Source organism: Pristiophorus japonicus, chromosome 12 (assembly GCF_044704955.1).
Source record: "Pristiophorus japonicus isolate sPriJap1 chromosome 12, sPriJap1.hap1, whole genome shotgun sequence".
Classification (NCBI taxonomy): Eukaryota; Metazoa; Chordata; class Chondrichthyes; family Pristiophoridae; genus Pristiophorus; species Pristiophorus japonicus.
In genome coordinates, this window is record NC_091988.1 from 102,040,116 (window position 1) to 102,057,610 (window position 17,495).

At 48.0% G+C, this 17,495-nt stretch overlaps 1 protein-coding gene across 1 annotated transcript in view; it reads right to left on the reverse strand.

Annotated features, from left to right (window-relative positions):
* Positions 1-17,495, reverse strand: part of rad54l2 (RAD54 like 2) — a 149,787-nt gene that overhangs the window by 39,268 nt on the left and 93,024 nt on the right. Inside the window, exons 8-10 of the mRNA XM_070895822.1 lie at positions 13,635-13,817; positions 12,972-13,105; positions 371-567 (exon numbers count right to left, since the gene is read on the reverse strand). Coding sequence (XP_070751923.1) covers positions 371-567; positions 12,972-13,105; positions 13,635-13,817 — 514 coding nt within the window. The remainder of the gene's footprint in view (positions 1-370; positions 568-12,971; positions 13,106-13,634; positions 13,818-17,495) is intronic.

The following is a 17,495-nucleotide window of genomic DNA, read 5'->3' on the forward strand; positions in this document are numbered from 1 at the left end:
TCAGACTTCAACCTCCAGGTCATAAGGTTGTGGCACTTCAGTGCAGAAGTGACGGAGTGCTATACTGTCGGAGGTGGCATGTTTTGGATGAAACGATAAACTGAGGCCCTAGCTACCTGTTCCAATGGACATAATTGATTCCATGGCACATTTTCGAAGGACAACAGGGAATTCTCAGAGTGTCCTGGTCAACATTCATCTCTCAACCAGCATTACCAAAACAGAACAGGTCTTTCATCTCATGACTGCTTGTGGGACTTTGCTGTATGCACATTGGCTGCCAGACATGTCTATATAATAGTGACTACACCTCAAATGTAATTTGTTGGCAGTGAGGTTATGAAAGATAAAAATGCAATTTCTTTATTACCTTTCAACAGTTCTTGCTGCCGATCTTCCTCATCTAGATCTATAATCACAGGCCCTGTTGGTTTCTTCGTCTTCTTCCTCCTCCCGGTAACAAATGACTTTTTCAACGACAGCAGGCGATACATCTCATACCCCATTAACAGCATGCCGCCGTCATTCGACCATTCGTTGATCACCTTGGCACGGGCCACAGTTGTTCTATGGAGAGAGAGAGAGAGAGAGAGAGAGAGAGAGAGAGAGAGAGAGAGAGAGAGAGAGAGAGAGAGAGAGAGAGAGAACGAACATCAGACAGTCCCAGCACATCATGGATACATGTTTACTGCACATCGTATAATATCAGTGCAAAGAGCTGCCAGGCTCCAGTTCCAGCAAAGCAGCAAAATGTAATTGGATATACTTCTGGCACTGTCATTGCCACTGTTCCCACTAAGATACCGCGCATGCGCAGCAATCGGGAAGATACCACGCAGGCCGCTCACATAGAAACATAGAAAATAGCTGCAGGAGTAGGCCATTGGGCCCTTCGAGCCTGCACCACCATTCAATATGATCATGGCTGATCATGTAACTTCAGTACCCCATTTCCTGCTTTCTCTCCATACCCCTTGATCCCTTTAGCCGTAAGGGCCACATCTAACTCCCTTTTGAATATATCTAACGAACTGGACTCAACAACAATTCCATAGGTTCACAACTCTGAGTTTCTCCTCATCTCGGTCCTAAATAGCTTACCCCTTTATCCCAAGCTGTTCCCTCTAATATGCCGCACATGCGCAGCAAATTTAAAGATACCTTGTACAACATTTTTTTTTAGGGGGAATATTGGTCACTTCCCATGACACTAGTTTAGTGTTTCCATAATTCCAACGATATCCATTCACATGGCTTTATTCCTCCCTCCAACTTTCCTGAAACTCATGCTGGGTTACAAATCCTTGGGTAACACCCACCAATATCTTGCTTCAGTGGATAAATTCATCGTGAGAGCCGAGAGCGTGTCGGTCAATAATTCTACTGTGGGGGGCATCACAGTTCAGTACCATCGTTCACAAATGGCATGGACATTGTCCAGAATTTGCTGGACAGTGAGCAGGAAAGAATGTATTAATGCAACAGTTCAGCACCACTGTTCCCCCTAAGCTGCGCAGTTTCCTCGAGGCTGCTGCGCACCAGGTGTTGCAGGCCACGCAGTCCCATAGCTCCAGCGAACAGATGCTATTTTCAATCACGTCCCACAGGCTCATTCTTTAGGCCCGCAGGAGTGGGGGTTGGCGCCTACTCACGGGACCTACTTCGGCGCTTGTACGCGCGGACCCCTGAGGTACTGCCTGCGAACGCTGTGATTCTCCACATTACCATTTTTGCTGCCTTCTGTGCGTGCGTACGGGGTCACAGAGCCGCACTTGCACATTACCCAAACGTTGTGGCTTTGCAACGTGAACACATTTACTTCAACTCTGTGGAAGAATGGTTGGGGGGAGGAGAGGATCGAAAGGGGAGAGAAACTGGTAGGGAGAGAAAGACTGGGGGGGGGGCGGAGAGAGGGGGAATGGGGGGAGGCGGGGGGACAGAGAAATGGGGGGGCGGGGGACAGAGAATGGGGGGCGGGGACGGCAGAGAATGGGGGGCGGGGGGGGGGGCAGGGAATGGGGGGCGGGGGGGGGCAGGGAATGGGGGGCGGGGGGGCAGGGAATGGGGGGCGGGGGGGACAGGGAATGGGGGGGGGGCGGGGGGGACAGGGAATGGGGGGCGGGGGGGACAGGGAATGGGGGGCGGGGGGGACAGGGAATGGGGGGCGGGGGGGACAGGGAATGGGGGGCGGGGGGGACAGAGAATGGGGGGCGGGGGGACAGAGAATGGGGGGCGGGGGGACAGAGAATGGGGGCGGGGGGACAGAGAATGGGGGGCGGGGGGGACAGAGAATGGGGGCGGGGGGGGGCAGAGAATGGGGGCGGGGGGGGCAGAGAATGGGGGAGGGGGGCAGAGAATGGGGGGCGGGGGGGCAGAGAATGGGGGGGAAGAGAATATGGGGGGAGAAAGAGAATATGGGGGGGCGAAGAGAATATGGGGGAGCGTAGAGAATATGGGGGAGCGTAGAGAATATGGGGGGGCGAAGAGAATATGGGGGGGCGAAGAGAATATGGGGGGGCGAAGAGAATATGGGGGGGCGAAGAGAATATGGGGGGGCGAAGAGAATATGGGGGGGCGAAGAGAATATGGGGGGGCGAAGAGAATATGGGGGGGCGAAGAGAATATGGGGGGGCGAAGAGAATATGGGGGGGCGAAGAGAATATGGGGGGGCGAAGAGAATATGGGGGGGCGAAGAGAATATGGGGGGGCGAAGAGAATATGGGGGGGCGAAGAGAATATGGGGGGGCGAAGAGAATATGGGGGGGCGAAGAGAATATGGGGGGGCGAAGAGAATATGGGGGGGCGAAGAGAATATGGGGGGGCGAAGAGAATATGGGGGGGCGAAGAGAATATGGGGGTGGGGAAGAGAATATGGGGGTGGGGAAGAGAATATGGGGGGGGAAGAGAATATGGGGGGGGCGAAGAGAACATGGGGGGGCGAAGAGAACATGGGGGGGCGAAGAGAACATGGGGGGGCGAAGAGAACATGGGGGGCGAAGAGAACATGGGGGGCGAAGAGAACATGGGGGGCGAAGAGAACATGGGGGGGCGAAGAGAATATGGGGGGGCGAAGAGAATATGGGGGGGCGAAGAGAATATGGGGGGGCGAAGAGAATATGGGGGGGCGAAGAGAATATGGGGGGGCGAAGAGAATATGGGGGGGCGAAGAGAATATGGGGGGGCGAAGAGAATATGGGGGGCGAAGAGAATATGGGGGGGCGAAGAGAATATGGGGGGGCGAAGAGAATATGGGGGGGCGAAGAGAATATGGGGGGGCGAAGAGAATATGGGGGGGCGAAGAGAATATGGGGGGGCGAAGAGAATATGGGGGGGCGAAGAGAATATGGGGGGGCGAAGAGAATATGGGGGGGCGAAGAGAATATGGGGGGGGGAAGAGAATATGGGGGGGGGAAGAGAATATGGGGGGAGGAAAGAGAATATGGGGGGGAAGAGAATATGGGGGGGGAAGAGAATATGGGGGGGGAAGGAGAATATGGGGGGGAAGAGAATATGGGGGGGGAAGAGAATATGGGGGGGGGAGAGAATATGGGGGGGGGAAGAGAATATGGGGGGGGGGAAAGAGAATATGGGGGGGGGGAAAGAGAATATGGGGGGGGGAAAGAGAATATGGGGGGGGGAAGAGAATATGGGGGGGGGAAGAGAATATGGGGGGGGGAAGAGAATATGGGGGGGGGGAAGAGAATATGGGGGGGGGGAAGAGAATATGGGGGGGGGAAGAGAATATGGGGGGGGGGGGAAGAGAATATGGGGGGGGGAAGAGAATATGGGGGGGGGAAGAGAATATGGGGGGGAAGAGAATATGGGGGGGGAAGAGAATATGGGGGGGGAAGGAGAATATGGGGGGGAAGAGAATATGGGGGGGGAAGAGAATATGGGGGGGGGAGAGAATATGGGGGGGGGAAGAGAATATGGGGGGGGGAAAGAGAATATGGGGGGGGGGAAAGAGAATATGGGGGGGGGAAAGAGAATATGGGGGGGGGAAAGAGAATATGGGGGGGGGAAGAGAATATGGGGGGGGGAAGAGAATATGGGGGGGGGAAGAGAATATGGGGGGGGGGAAGAGAATATGGGGGGGGGGAAGAGAATATGGGGGGGGGAAGAGAATATGGGGGGGGGGGGAAGAGAATATGGGGGGGGGAAGAGAATATGGGGGGGGGAAGAGAATATGGGGGGGGGGAAGAGAATATGGGGGAGGAAGAGAATATGGGGGGGGAAGAGAATATGGGGGGGGAAGAGAATATGGGGGGGAAGAGAATATGGGGGGGAAGAGAATATGGGGGGGGAAGAGAATATGGGGGGGGAAGAGAATATGGGGGGGGGAAGAGAATATGGGGGGGTGAAGTAGGGGGGAAGAGAATATGGGGGGGGAAGAGAATATGGGGGAAGAGAGAATATGGGGGAGAGATATGGGGGGGGGGGATATGGGGGGGGGGAGATATGGCGGGGGGAAGAGATATGGGGGGGAGAGATATGGGGGGGAGAGATATGGGGGGGAGAGATATGGGGGGGAGAGATATGGGGGGGGAAGAGAGAGAATATGGGGGGGGGGAAGAGAGACTATGGGGGGGGGAGAGAGAGAATATGGGGGGTGGGAAAGAGAGAGAATATGGGGGGGGGAAAGAGAGAATATGGGGGGGGAAGAGAGAGAATATGGGGGGGGAAGAGAGAGAATATGGGGGGTGGGAAAGAGAGAGAATATGGGGGGGGAAAAGAGAAGATGGGGGGGGGGGAGAAGGGAAAATGGGGTTTGGGGGGAAAAAGAGAGACGGGGGGTAGGAGAAATAGGCTGGCGGGGAGGAGAAGAGAGACTGTGGCAAGGGAGGTGGTGGTGAGAAGAGAGACTGGGGCGGGTGGGGGGGGGGGAGGAAAAGAGAGACTGGGGGGGGGGGATGAAGAGAGACTGGGGGGGGGGGGGGGGGTTATTATGGCCAGTCCCGCCGCGATTTCCGTCCTCAATTCTCTCAGCATCCTAGGATACATCCCATCCGCTCCTGGTGATTTATCTACTTTAAGTACAGCCAGCCTTTCTAATGCATCTTTTTTTATCAATTTTTATTTGATAAAGTGTCTCAATTACCTCATCCTTCACTATGTCTACGGCAGCATCCTGTTCCTTGATGAAGACAGATGTAAAGTACTCATTTAGTACCTCAGCCATACCCTCTGCCTCTATGCGTAGGTCTCCTTTTTGGTCCCTATATGGCCCCACCCTTTTTACCATTTATATGCCTATAGAAGTCTTTTGGATTACCTTTTAAGTTGGCTGCCAGTCTCTTCTCATACCCTCTCTTTGCCCCTTTATTTTCTTTTTCACTTTCCCCCTGACCTTTCTATGTATAGACTTATTCTCAAATGTATTTGCAACCTGACATCTTTCATACACGCTCTTTTTCTGCTTCATCATATTTTTATCTGTTTCGTCATCCAGGGAGCTCTGACTTTAGTTGCCCTACCTTTCCCCCTAGTGGGAATGTACCTCGACTGTACGCAAACTATTTCCTCTTTAAAGGCAGCCCATTGTTCCACTACAGTTTTGCCTGCCAATCTTTGATTCCAGTTTACCCGGATCCGTTCGCATCCCACTGAAATTGGCCTTCCCCAGTTAAACATTTTTACTCCAGATTGCTCCCTGTCCTTTTCCATAGCTAATTTCCAGATCTAATCTGTTGTCGTTGTAAAGGCTGCCATTGCAAAAGCTGCCTACGGACGAAAAGATTGCGTTCAAAGGAGTTCATGGCCTGCTCAGTACAAAAAGATTTGAGGGAACATCATTCAGCAGATCCCTGAAATGTCGCAAAAGTACTCCACAATTAATGATTTTGAAATGCAGTGACTTATGTAGGCAAAGCAGCCGTCATCTGGTGCTCAGCAAGCTTCCACAAACAGCAATGAGATGGAAACATAGAAAATACGTCCAGGAGCAGGCTATTCGGCCCTTCGAGGCTGCACCAGCATTCAACATGATCATGCAACTTTAGTACCCCACTCCTCCTTTCTCTCCATACCCCTTGATCCCTTTAGCCGTAAGGGCCACATCTAACTCCCTTTTGAATACCATCCAACGAACTGGACTCAACAACTTTCTGTGGTAAAGAATTTCATAGGTTCAAATTCTCTAGGTGAAATTCTCCTCATCTCAGTCCTAAATGGCTTACCCCTTATCCTTAAACTGTGACCCCTGGATCTGGACTTCCTCAACATCGGGAACAGTCTTCCTGCATCTAACCTGTCCAATCCCGTCAGAATTTTATATGTTTCTGAGATCCCCTCTCATTCTTCTAAATTCCAGTAAATATAAGCCTAGTCGATCCAGTTTTTCTTCATATGTCAGTCCTGCCATCCCGGGAATCAGTCTGGTGAACCTTCGCTGCACTCCCTCAATAGCAAGAATGTCCTTCCTCAGATTAGGAAACCAAAACTGCACACAAGGTGTGGCCTCACCAAGACCCTGTACAACTGCAGCAAGACGTCCCTGCTCCTGTACATATTTTCTATGTTTCCATCTCACTGCTGCTTGTGGGAGCTTGCTGTGCACCAGATGACGGCTGCTTTTGCCTACATAAGTCACTGCATTTCAAAATCATTAATTGTGGAGTACTTTTGCGACATTTCAGGGATCTGCTGAACGATGTTCCCTCAAATCTTTTTGTACTGAGCAGGCCATGAACTCCTTTGAGCGCAATCTTTTCGTCCATGGGCAGCCTTTGCAACGGCAGCCTTTACAACGACAACAGATTAGCTCTGGAAATTAGCTATGGAAAAGGACAGGAGCAATCTGGAGTAAAAATGTTGAACTGGGGAAAGCCAATTTCAGCGGGATGCGAACGGATCCAGGTGCAGGACATTCTGAAAAGGGAGGGTGAACAGCCAGTTGTCGGGGTGCACATAGGTACCGAGATCGGTAAAAAACGGGATGAGGTCCTACAAGACGAATTTAGGGAGCTAGGAGCTAAATTAAAAAGTAGGACCTCAAAAGTAGTAATCTCAGGATTGCTACCAGTGCCATGAGCTAGTCAGAGTAGGAATCGATGGATAGCCCAGATGAATACGTGGCTTGGGGAATGGTGCAAAAGGGAGGGATTCAAATTCCTGGGTCATTGGAACCGGTTCTGGGGGAGGTGGGACCAGTACAAACCGGACGGTCTGCACCTGGGCAGGACCGGAACCAATGTCCTAGGGGGAGTGTTTGCTAGTGCTGTTGGGGAGGAGTTAAACTAACATGGCAGGGGGATGGGAACCTATGCTGGGAGACAGAGCAAAATAAAATTAGGGCAGAAGCAAAAGACAGAAAGGAGAATAGTAAAAGTGGAGGGCAGAGAAACCTAAGGCAAAAAACAAAAAGGGCCACATTATAGCAAAATTCTAAAGAGGCAAAGTGTGTTAAAAAGACAAGCCTGAAGGCTCTGTGCCTCAATGCGAGGAGTATTCGGAATAAGGTGGACGATTTAACTGCGCAGACAGCAGTTAACGGATATGATGTAATTGGCATAACGGAGACATGGCTCCGGGTGACCAAGGTTGGGAACTCAACATCCAGGGGTATTCAACATTTAGGAAGGATAGGCAGAGAGGAAAAGGAGGCGGGGTGGCGTTGCTGCTTAAAGAGGAAATTAATGCAATAGTAAGGAGGGACATTAGCCTGGATGATGTGGAATCGGTATGGATGGAGCTGCGGAATACCAAAGGGCAGAAAACGCTAGTGGAAGTTGTGTACAGAAAACCAAACAGTAGTAGTGAGGTTGGAGACAACATCAAACAAGAAATAAGGGATGTGTGCAATAAAGGTATAGCAGTTATCATGGGCGACTTTAATCTATATATTGATTGGGCTAACCAAACTGGTAGCAATGCGGTGGAGGATTTCCTGGAGTGTATTAGGGATGGTTTTCTCGACCAATATATCGAGGAACCAACTAGAGAGCTGGCCATCCTAGACTGGGTGATGTGTAATGAGAAGGGACTAATTAGCAATCTTGTTGTGCGAGGCCCCTTGGGGAAGAGTGACCATAATGTGGGAGAATTTTTTTAAGATGGAGAGTGACACAGTTAACTCGGAAACTAGGGTCCTGAACTTAAGGAAAGGTAACTTCAACGTTATAAGGCGTGAATTGGCTAGAATAGACTGGCAAAGGAGACTTAAAGGGTTGACGGTGGATAAGCAATGGCAAACATTTAAAGATCACATGGATGAACTTCAGCAATTGTACATCCCTGTCTGGAGTAAAAATAAAACGGGGAAGGTGGCTCAACCGTGGCTAACAGTGGAAATTAAGGATAGTGTTAAAACCAAGGAAGAGGCATATAAATTGGCTAGAAAAAGTAACAAACCCGAGGACTGGGAGAAATTTAGAATTCAACAGAGGGGGACTATGGGTTTAATTAAGAGCGGGAAAATAGAGTATGAGAGGAAGCTTGCAGGTAACATAAAAACTGACTGCAAAGGCTTCTATAAATATGTGAAGAGAAAAAGATTAGTGAAGACAAATGTAGGTCCCGTGCAGTCAGAATCAGGTGAATTTATAATGGGGGAACAAAGAAATGGCAGACCAACTGAACAAATACTTTGGTTCTGTCTTCACGAAGGAAGCCACAAATAACCTTCCGAATGTACTAGGGGACAGTGGGTCTAGTGAGAAGGAGGAACTGAAGGATATCCTTATTAGGCGGGAAATTGTGTTAGGGAAATTGATGGGATTGAAAGTTCATGAATCCCTGGGGCCTGATAGTCTGCATCCCAGAGTACTTAAGGAAGTGGCCCTAGAAATAGTGGATGCATTGGTGATCATTTTCCAACAGTCTATCGACTCTGGATCAGTTCCTTTGGACTGGAGGGTAGCTAATGTAACACCACTTTTTAAAAAAGGAGAGAGAGAGAAAACAGTGAATTATAGACCGGTTAGCCTGACATCAGTGGTGGGGAAAATGTTGGAATTAATCATTAAGGATGAAATTACAGCGCATTTGGAAAGCAGTAACAGGATCGGTCCAAGTCAGCATGGTTTTATGAAAGGGAAATCATGCTTGACGAATCTTCTGGAATTTTTTGAGGATGTAACTAGCAGAGTGGACAAAGGAGAACCAGTGGATGTGGTGTATTTGAACTTTTAAAAGGCTTTTGACAAGGTCCCGCTAAAGAGATTGGTGTGCAAAATCAAAGCGCATGGTATTGGGGGTAATATACTGACGTGGAGAGAGAACTGGTTGGCAGACAGGAAGCAGAGAGTCGGGATAAACGGGTCCTTTTCAGAATGGCAGGCAGAGACTAGCTGAGTGCCGCAGGGCTCAGTGCTGGGACCCCAGCTCTTTACAATATACATTAACGATTTGGATGAAGGAATTGAATGTAATATCTCCACGTTTGCAGATGACACTAAACTGGGTGGCGGTGTGAGCTGTGAGGGGGACGCAGGCTGCAGGGTGACTTGGACAGGTTAGCTGAGTGGGCAAATGCATGGCAGATGCAGTATAATGTGGATAAATGTGACGTTATCCATTTTGGGAGCAAAAACACGAAGGCAGAATATTATCTGAATGGCGACAGATTAGGAAAAGGGGAGCTGCAACGAGACACCTGGGTATCATGGTTCATCAGTCATTGAAGGTTGGCATGCAGGTACAGCAGGCGGTGAAGGTGGCAAATGGCATGTTGGCCTTCATAGCTAGGGGATTTGAGTATAGGAGCAGGGAGGTCTTACTGCAGTTGTACAGGGCCTTAGTGAGGCCTCACCTGGAATATTGTATTCAGTTTTTGTCTCCTAATCTGAGGAAGGACATTCTTGCTATTGAGGGAATGCAGCAAAGGTTCACCAGACTAGTTCCAGGGATGGCTGGACTGTCATATGAGGAGAGACTGGATCAACTGGGCCTTTATTCACTGGAGTTTAGTAGAATGAGAGGGAATCTCATAGAAACGTATAAGATTCTGACGATACTGGACAGGTTAGATGCGGGAAGAATGTTCCCGATGTTGGGGAAGTCCAGAACCAGGGGACATAGTCTTAGGATAAGGGGTAGGCCATTTAGGACTGAAATGAGGAGAAACTTCTTCACTCAGAAAGTTGTTAACTTGTGGAATTCCCTGCCACAGAGAGTTGTTGATGCCAGTTCATTGGATATATTCAAGAGGGAGTTAGATATGGCCCTTACAGCTAAGGGGATCAAGGGGTATGGAGAGAAAGCAGGAAAGGGGTACTGAGGGAATGATCAGCCATGATCTTCTCGAATGGCGGTGCAGGCTCGAAGGGCCGAATGGCCTACTCCTGCACCTATTTTCTATGCTTCTATACTCAAATCATCTCGCTATGAAGGACAACATGCCATTTGCTTTCTTTACTGCCTGCTGTACCTGCATGCCTACTTTCAATGACTGATGTACCATGACACCCAGGTCTCGTTGCATCTCCCCTTTTACTAATCTGTCACTATTCAGATAATAATCTGCCTTCCTGTTTTTGCCACCAAAGTGGATAACCTCACACTTATCCACATTATACTGCATCTGCCATGCATTTGCCCACTCACCTAACCTGTCCAAGCCATCCTGCAGCCTCTTAGCATCCTCCTCATAGCTCACACTGCCACCCAGCTTAGTGTCATCTGCAAATTTGGAGATATTACATTCAATTCCTTCGTCTAAATCATTAATATATATTGTAAATAGCTGGGGTCCCAGCACTGAACCTTGCGGTACCCCACTAGTCACTGCCTGCCATTCTGAAAAGGACCTGTCTATTCCCACTCTTTGCTTCCTGTCTGCCAACCAGTTTTCAATACATTACCCCCAATCCCATGTGCCTTAATTCTGCACACTAATCTCGTGTGGGACATTGTCAAAAGCCTTTTGAAAGTCTAAATGCACCACATCCACTGGTTCTCCCTTATCCACTCTACTAGTTACATCCTCAAAAAATTCTAGAAGATTTGCCAAGCATGATTTCCCTTTCATAAATCCATGCTGACTTAGACCAATCCTGTCACTGCTTTCCAAATGCGCTGCTATTATATCTTTAATAATTGATTCCAGCATTTTCCCCACTACCGATGTCAGGCTAACTGGTCTATAATTCCCCGTTTTCTCTTTTTTAAAAAGTGGGGTTACATTAGCTACCCTAAAATCCATAGGAACTGATCCAGAGACCATGGAATGCTGGAAAATGACCACCAATGCATCTACTATTTTTAGGGTCACTTCCTTAACTACTCTGGGATGCAGACTATCAGGTCCTGGGGATTTAACAGCTTTCAATCCCATCAATTTCCCTAACACCATTTCCTGACTAATAAGGATTTCCCTCACTTCCCCCTTCTCGCTAGACCCTCGGTCCCCTAGTATTTTCGGGAGGTTATTCGTGTCTTCCTTAGTGAAGACAGAACCAAAGTATTGGTCTGCCATTTCCTTGTTCCCCATTATGAATTCACCTGATTCTGACTGCAAGGACCTACATTAGTCTTCACTAATCTTTTTCTCTTCACATATCTATGAAGGTTTTGCAGTCAGTTTTTAATGTTCCCTGCAAGCTTACTATACTCTATTTTCCACCTCCTAATTAAAACTTTAGTCCTCCTCTACTGAATTCAAAATTTCTCACAGCCCTCAGGTTTGCTGCTTTTCCTGGCCAATTTATATGCCTCTTCCTTAGATTTAACACTTTCCCTAATTTCCCTCATTAGCCACGGTTGAGCCACCTTCCCCGTTTTATTTTTACGCCAGACAGGGATGTACAATTGTTGTAGTTCATCCATGTGATCTTTAAATGTTTGCCATTGTCTATCCACCGTCAAACCTTTAAGTATCATTTGCCAGTCTATTCTAGCCAATTCACATCTCATACCATCGAAGTTACCTTTCTTTAAGTTAAGTTAGTTTCTGAATTAACTGTGTCACTCTTCATCTTAATGAAGAATTCTACCATATTATGGTCACTCTTCACCAAGGGGCCTCGCACGATCAGATTAATCCTCTCTCATCGCACAAGACCCACTCAAGGATGGCCTGGTCTCGAGTTGGTTCCTCGACATATTGGTCTCGAAAACCATCCCTAATACAATCCAGGAAATCCTCCTCCACAGTATTGCTACCAGTTTGGTTAGCCCAATCTATATGTAGATTAAAGTCACCCATGATAACTGCTGTACCTTTATTGCATGCATCCCTAATTTCCTGTTTGATGCCATCTCCAACCTCACTACTATTGTTTGATAGTCTGTACACAACTCCCACTAACGTTTTCTGCCCTTTGGTGTTTCGCAGCTCTACCCATACTGATTCCACATCATCCAAGCTAATGTCCTTCCTTACTATTGTGTTAATTTCCTCTTTAATCAGCAATGCCACCCCATCTCCTTTTCCTTTCTGTCTATCCTTCCTGAATATTGAATACCTCTGGATGTTGAGTTCCCAGCCTTGGTTACCTTGGAGCCATGTCTCCATAATCCCAATTACATATCTGTTAACAGCTATCTGCACAATTAATTCATCCACCTTATTACGAATGCTCCTCGCATTGAGACTTCGAGCCTTCAGGCTTGTTTATTTTAAACACGCTTTGTCCTTTTAGAATTATGTTGTGACACGTAGGGATTTTCCGCAGCCTTGGATAAGGGAGGAATGTTAGCCAAAGAAACTGGGAGAACTCCTAGCTCTTTTTAAATCGTGGCAAGAGATCTTTAACGCCCACCTGAGCAGGCAGACAGGCCCTCAGGGACATTCCAGCTGTGTGGCTCAGTCACACCCCAGGCAGTGCATTTAGTAACAGAGCCAGGGTGCTCTCACATTTATTTTAATTCAGTTTGTACTAGGTTTCAAGGCAAGTAACATTTGTAACTACCATCCCTGAACTTCCCAATCATACCAGAGTTCTGGAATTTAAGGTGTTTGTGCAGCCTCTCCCCTCTCTGGGTCAGACCTGGCTCTGGATGCCCTCCCTTAAAAAAAATGCAACAGGACATACTTGTGTTCATCATTTAGGATGTGAACTTTGAAACTCCTGGGCTGGATCTCCTCAGAGTTGTAGTCTGCAGGAAGCACTTCTGGGGCAGGCAGCCACATGTTAAACTCGGCCAACCAGTTCTGCAAAGTGTTCACCTGAAATCAACAGAGTACAATCAGCCAGCATCATCTCTGCACAAGCACAACCCCACCCTCAGCTCCCACACTGCATCAATCACAGACCCTTCCCGACTCCCCAATAGGAGCATTCATGCAACAACTAAATCTGTTCAGAACACATTCCATTTCTCTGTAAAAACTGGCCAAGATACTCCTCCGAGCATCCCTTCCCCTGTTGCTTAATACCCTCGCTCTTCGGTAACTGCTTTAATACCCTCTCTCTTCGGTAACTGCTTCACTCCTAGTACCCACAGCAAGGGAATACCAATAACACCATGATGCAGCAACTCTGTGGAGTGCAATACAAAACCAGATATCTGAAGAGATGAGTATCAGGCTGTTGCATTACATCGCACTGACTTGTATGCACAAAGCCCTAACCTTCAAGTTATACAGACCGACACCCATGTCAGGTATGATCTACCATTCATTTCTTCTTTCTCATTCCTCCCAAGAAAAGGCCCTTCAGTAACGTGATTGATAAAAGCAGTTTGCAGATACTCACCGGTACGATAGCGAGGACAGTGCGTGCTTCTGTGTATCGAAAGAGGACATCCACGAAGGAGACCATCTGCAGGGTCTTCCCGAGGCCCATGCTGTGTGCTAGGATACAGCCAAATCCACTGCTGCTTTTAAACCTTTCCAGTGATTCCACCAGATTGTCGTACAGGAAACGAATTCCACCGACCTGTAGGGGGGAACAGAGTGTAAAAGCCAAGTTATCAACTGACAAGATACCACAAAATCCCACCACCAGATAAATCTCCACTGTATTATAACATAAGAACTTACAGGAAGAACTAGGAGCAGGCCTCCACTCCATTTTCCTGCACTGTCCCCATATCCTTTGATTCCCGTAATATTCAAAAATCTATCGATCTCTGTTTTGAATATACTCAAAGATTGAGCCTCCACAGCCCTCTGGGGTAGAGAATACAAAAGATTCTCCACCCACTGAGTGAAGAAGTTTCTCCTCATCTCAGTCCTAAATAGCTGACCTCTTATTCTGGGACTGTGATCCCTGGTTCTAGACTCCTCAGCCAGAGGAAACATCCTCCCTACATCTACCCTGTCAAGCCCTGTAAGAATTTTGTATGTTTCAATAAGATCACACCTCATGCTTCTAAACTCTAGAAAATATAGGCCTAGTCTACTCAATCTCTCCTCATAGGACAATCCCCCCCATCCTAGAAATTAGTCTGGTGAGCCTTCGTTGCACTCCCTCAACGGCAAGTATATCCTTCCTTAGGTAAGGAGACCAAAACTCCAGGTGTGGTCTCACCAGGGCCCATATATAATTGAAGATATCTTTACTCTTATGCTCAAATCCACTTGTAATAAAGGCCAACATACCATTTGCTCTCTTCGTTGCTTGCTGTACCTGCATGTTATCTTTCAGTGATTCATGTACCAGGACACCCAAGGACAGCCTGATTTGTGAAAGGGAAATCATGCTTGACAAATCTTCTGGAATTTTTTGAGGATGTTTCCAGTAGAGTGGATAAGGGAGAACCAGTTGATGTGGTATATTTGGACTTTCAGAAGGCGTTCGACAAGGTCCCACACAAGAGATTGATGTGCAAAGTTAGAGCACATGGGATTGGGGGTAGTGTACTGACATGGATTGAGAACTGGTTGTCAGACAGGAAGCAAAGAGTAGGAGTAAATGGGTACTTTTCAGAATGGCAGGCAGTGACTAGTGGGGTACCGCAAGGTTCTGTGCTGGGGCCCCAGCTGTTTACACTGTACATTAATGATTTAGATGAGGGGATTAAATGTAGTATCTCCAAATTTGCGGATGACACTAAGTTGGGTGGCAGTGTGAGCTGCGAGGAGGATGCTGTGAGGCTGCAGAGCGACTTGGATAGGTTAGGTGAGTGGGCAAATGCATGGCAGATGAAGTATAATGTGGATAAATGTGAGGTTATCCACTTTGGTGGTAAAAACAGAGAGACAGACTATTATCTGAATGGTGACAGATTAGGAAAAGGGGAGGTGCAAAGAGACCTGGGTGTCATGGTACATCAGTCATTGAAGGTTGGCATGCAGGTGCAGCAGGCGGTTAAGAAAGCAAATGGCATGTTGGCCTTCATAGCAAGGGGATTTGAGTACAGGGGCAGGGAGGTGTTGCTACAGTTGTACAGGGCATTGGTGAGGCCACACCTGGAGTATTGTGTACAGTTTTGGTCTCCTAACCTGAGAAAGGACATTCTTGCTATTGAGGGAGTGCAGCGAAGGTTCACCAGACTGATTCCCGGGATGGTGGGACTGACCTATCAAGAAAGACTGGATCAACTGGGCTTGTATTCACTGGAGTTCAGAAGAATGAGAGGGGACCTCATAGAAACATATAAAATTCTGACGGGGTTAGACAGGTTAGATGCAGGAAGAATGTTCCCAATGTTGGGGAAGTCCAGAACCAGGGGTCACAGTCTAAGGATAAGGGGTAAGCCATTTAGGACCGAGATGCGGAGGAACTTCTTCACCCAGAGAGTGGTGAACCTGTGGAATTCTCTACCACAGAAAGTTGTTGAGGCCAATTCACTAAATATATTCAAAAAGGAGTTAGATGAGGTCCTTACTGCTAGGCGGATCAAGGGGTATGGCGAGAAAGCAGGAATGGGGTACTGAAGTTGAATGTTCAGCCATGAGCTCATTGAATGGCGGTGCAGGCTAGAAGGGCCGAATGGCCTACTCCTGCACCTATTTTCTATGTTTCTAACCCGAAAATGACCTGTTTATTCCTGTTCTGTTTTCTGTCCATTAACCAATCCTCAGTGCATGCTAGTATATTACCCCCAATCCCGTGAGCCCTAATTTTGTTTAATAATCTCGTGAAGCACCTTATCGAATGCCTTCTGAAAATTCAACCACCACATCGTTCCCCCTTATCTATTCTGCTAGTTGCAACCTCAAAAAACTCTAACAGCTTTGTCAAACATGATTTCCCATTCATAAATCTTCTTCGGCAGTCCCTCGGAGTCGAGGATGACTTGCTTTCCACACCAAAAATGAGTTCTCAGGTGACTGATGAGACCAATGCGGGACCTATAGTCTCCGTCACAAGTGGGGCAGACAGTGGTTGAAGGAAAGGGTGGGGTGCTTGGGTTGTCGTGTGCTGTTTACACTTGGCTTCAGCTTGCTCCCGGCGAAGAGACTCGAGGTGTCCGGCGCCTTCCCGGATGCTTCGCCTTCACTTTGAGCGGCCTTGGGCCAGGGATTCCCAGGTGTCGGTGGGAATGTTGCACCTTTTCATGGAGGCTTTGAGGGTGTCCTTGAAGTTCGGAGTCCCTGTTACCATGTCCTTAAAAATTCTATCATTTTCCCTACGGCAACAGAACTGGACAATGGAGTCTGCTAATAATAGCCCATTTAACATTTAGACACAAATCTGTGCCTACACTGTGTTGTGTAGCAGAAATGCCGCAACAAAAAATAAATGCAACAAGGATGAGAAGCGGTGAACAGCAAGATGGTGGGCATGAGCAAGTGTGCAATATGCAGGAGGTAGAATTTATTCTTACAAACTTCTAACCAAGCATGAAGAGTGTTGATACCCCCATGCCCACACTTCCCCCATAGGGACAGCTCTGAGCCTTGCCCAGTGCTGTTGCAGCAGAGGCTGAGGCTAACCTAGAGGACAGAAACACTGAAAGGTAAATCTCACATGACCCCTAGCACCATTGGGAGAGATCTGGGGGAAGGTACTCTTTGTACCCACACAGCTGAGAGAATGACGTCAAAGGGTTGCAGAAAGAATTGTTCTTAACCCATGCCCAGATAGTGACTGCATTTGTTTCAGAGGCTCTTTCTGTGGCCAACGCCTGTGGAAAAAAGACCTCTACTGACAGCAGCCGTTCGTAAAGCCCCTCCCCCACAGCAGCCAACATCAGCCCAGATCCAGCACTCAGTGACGGCGATGTGCTGACCCGAGGAAAGGAAATTACTATCACTGCGCCCTCAGCACCTCAATCACGAGCACCCACTTCAGACATTTCCTTGCCAACATACTCAACCATCTCTTCTCAGAAAAGCCAGTACCACATTTCCATTTCTCCAATATGTATATCTCAGGAGGCAGACTGCTCAATTTGTTCCAAGTTAGGGCAACTTTAATGGAAGCTGTGCACCTGCATTCACGAGGGACTTGACCGAGACTGACCAGACTCATTTCATCAAGACCCACAGAAAAGGGTCTGTGCTGGGCTCAAAACCCAGTTCCCAGAGATTAACTTTCAGTGTCTAACTCTCTGCACCTGCCATGTGTTAGTCAACTTCTTCCACTGTGAACAAAATTAAAAACAGCCCAGTGAGTCCATCCTGTAATTAAGTAAATGAGAGATAATGTTATGGTGCAAAAGGGTTA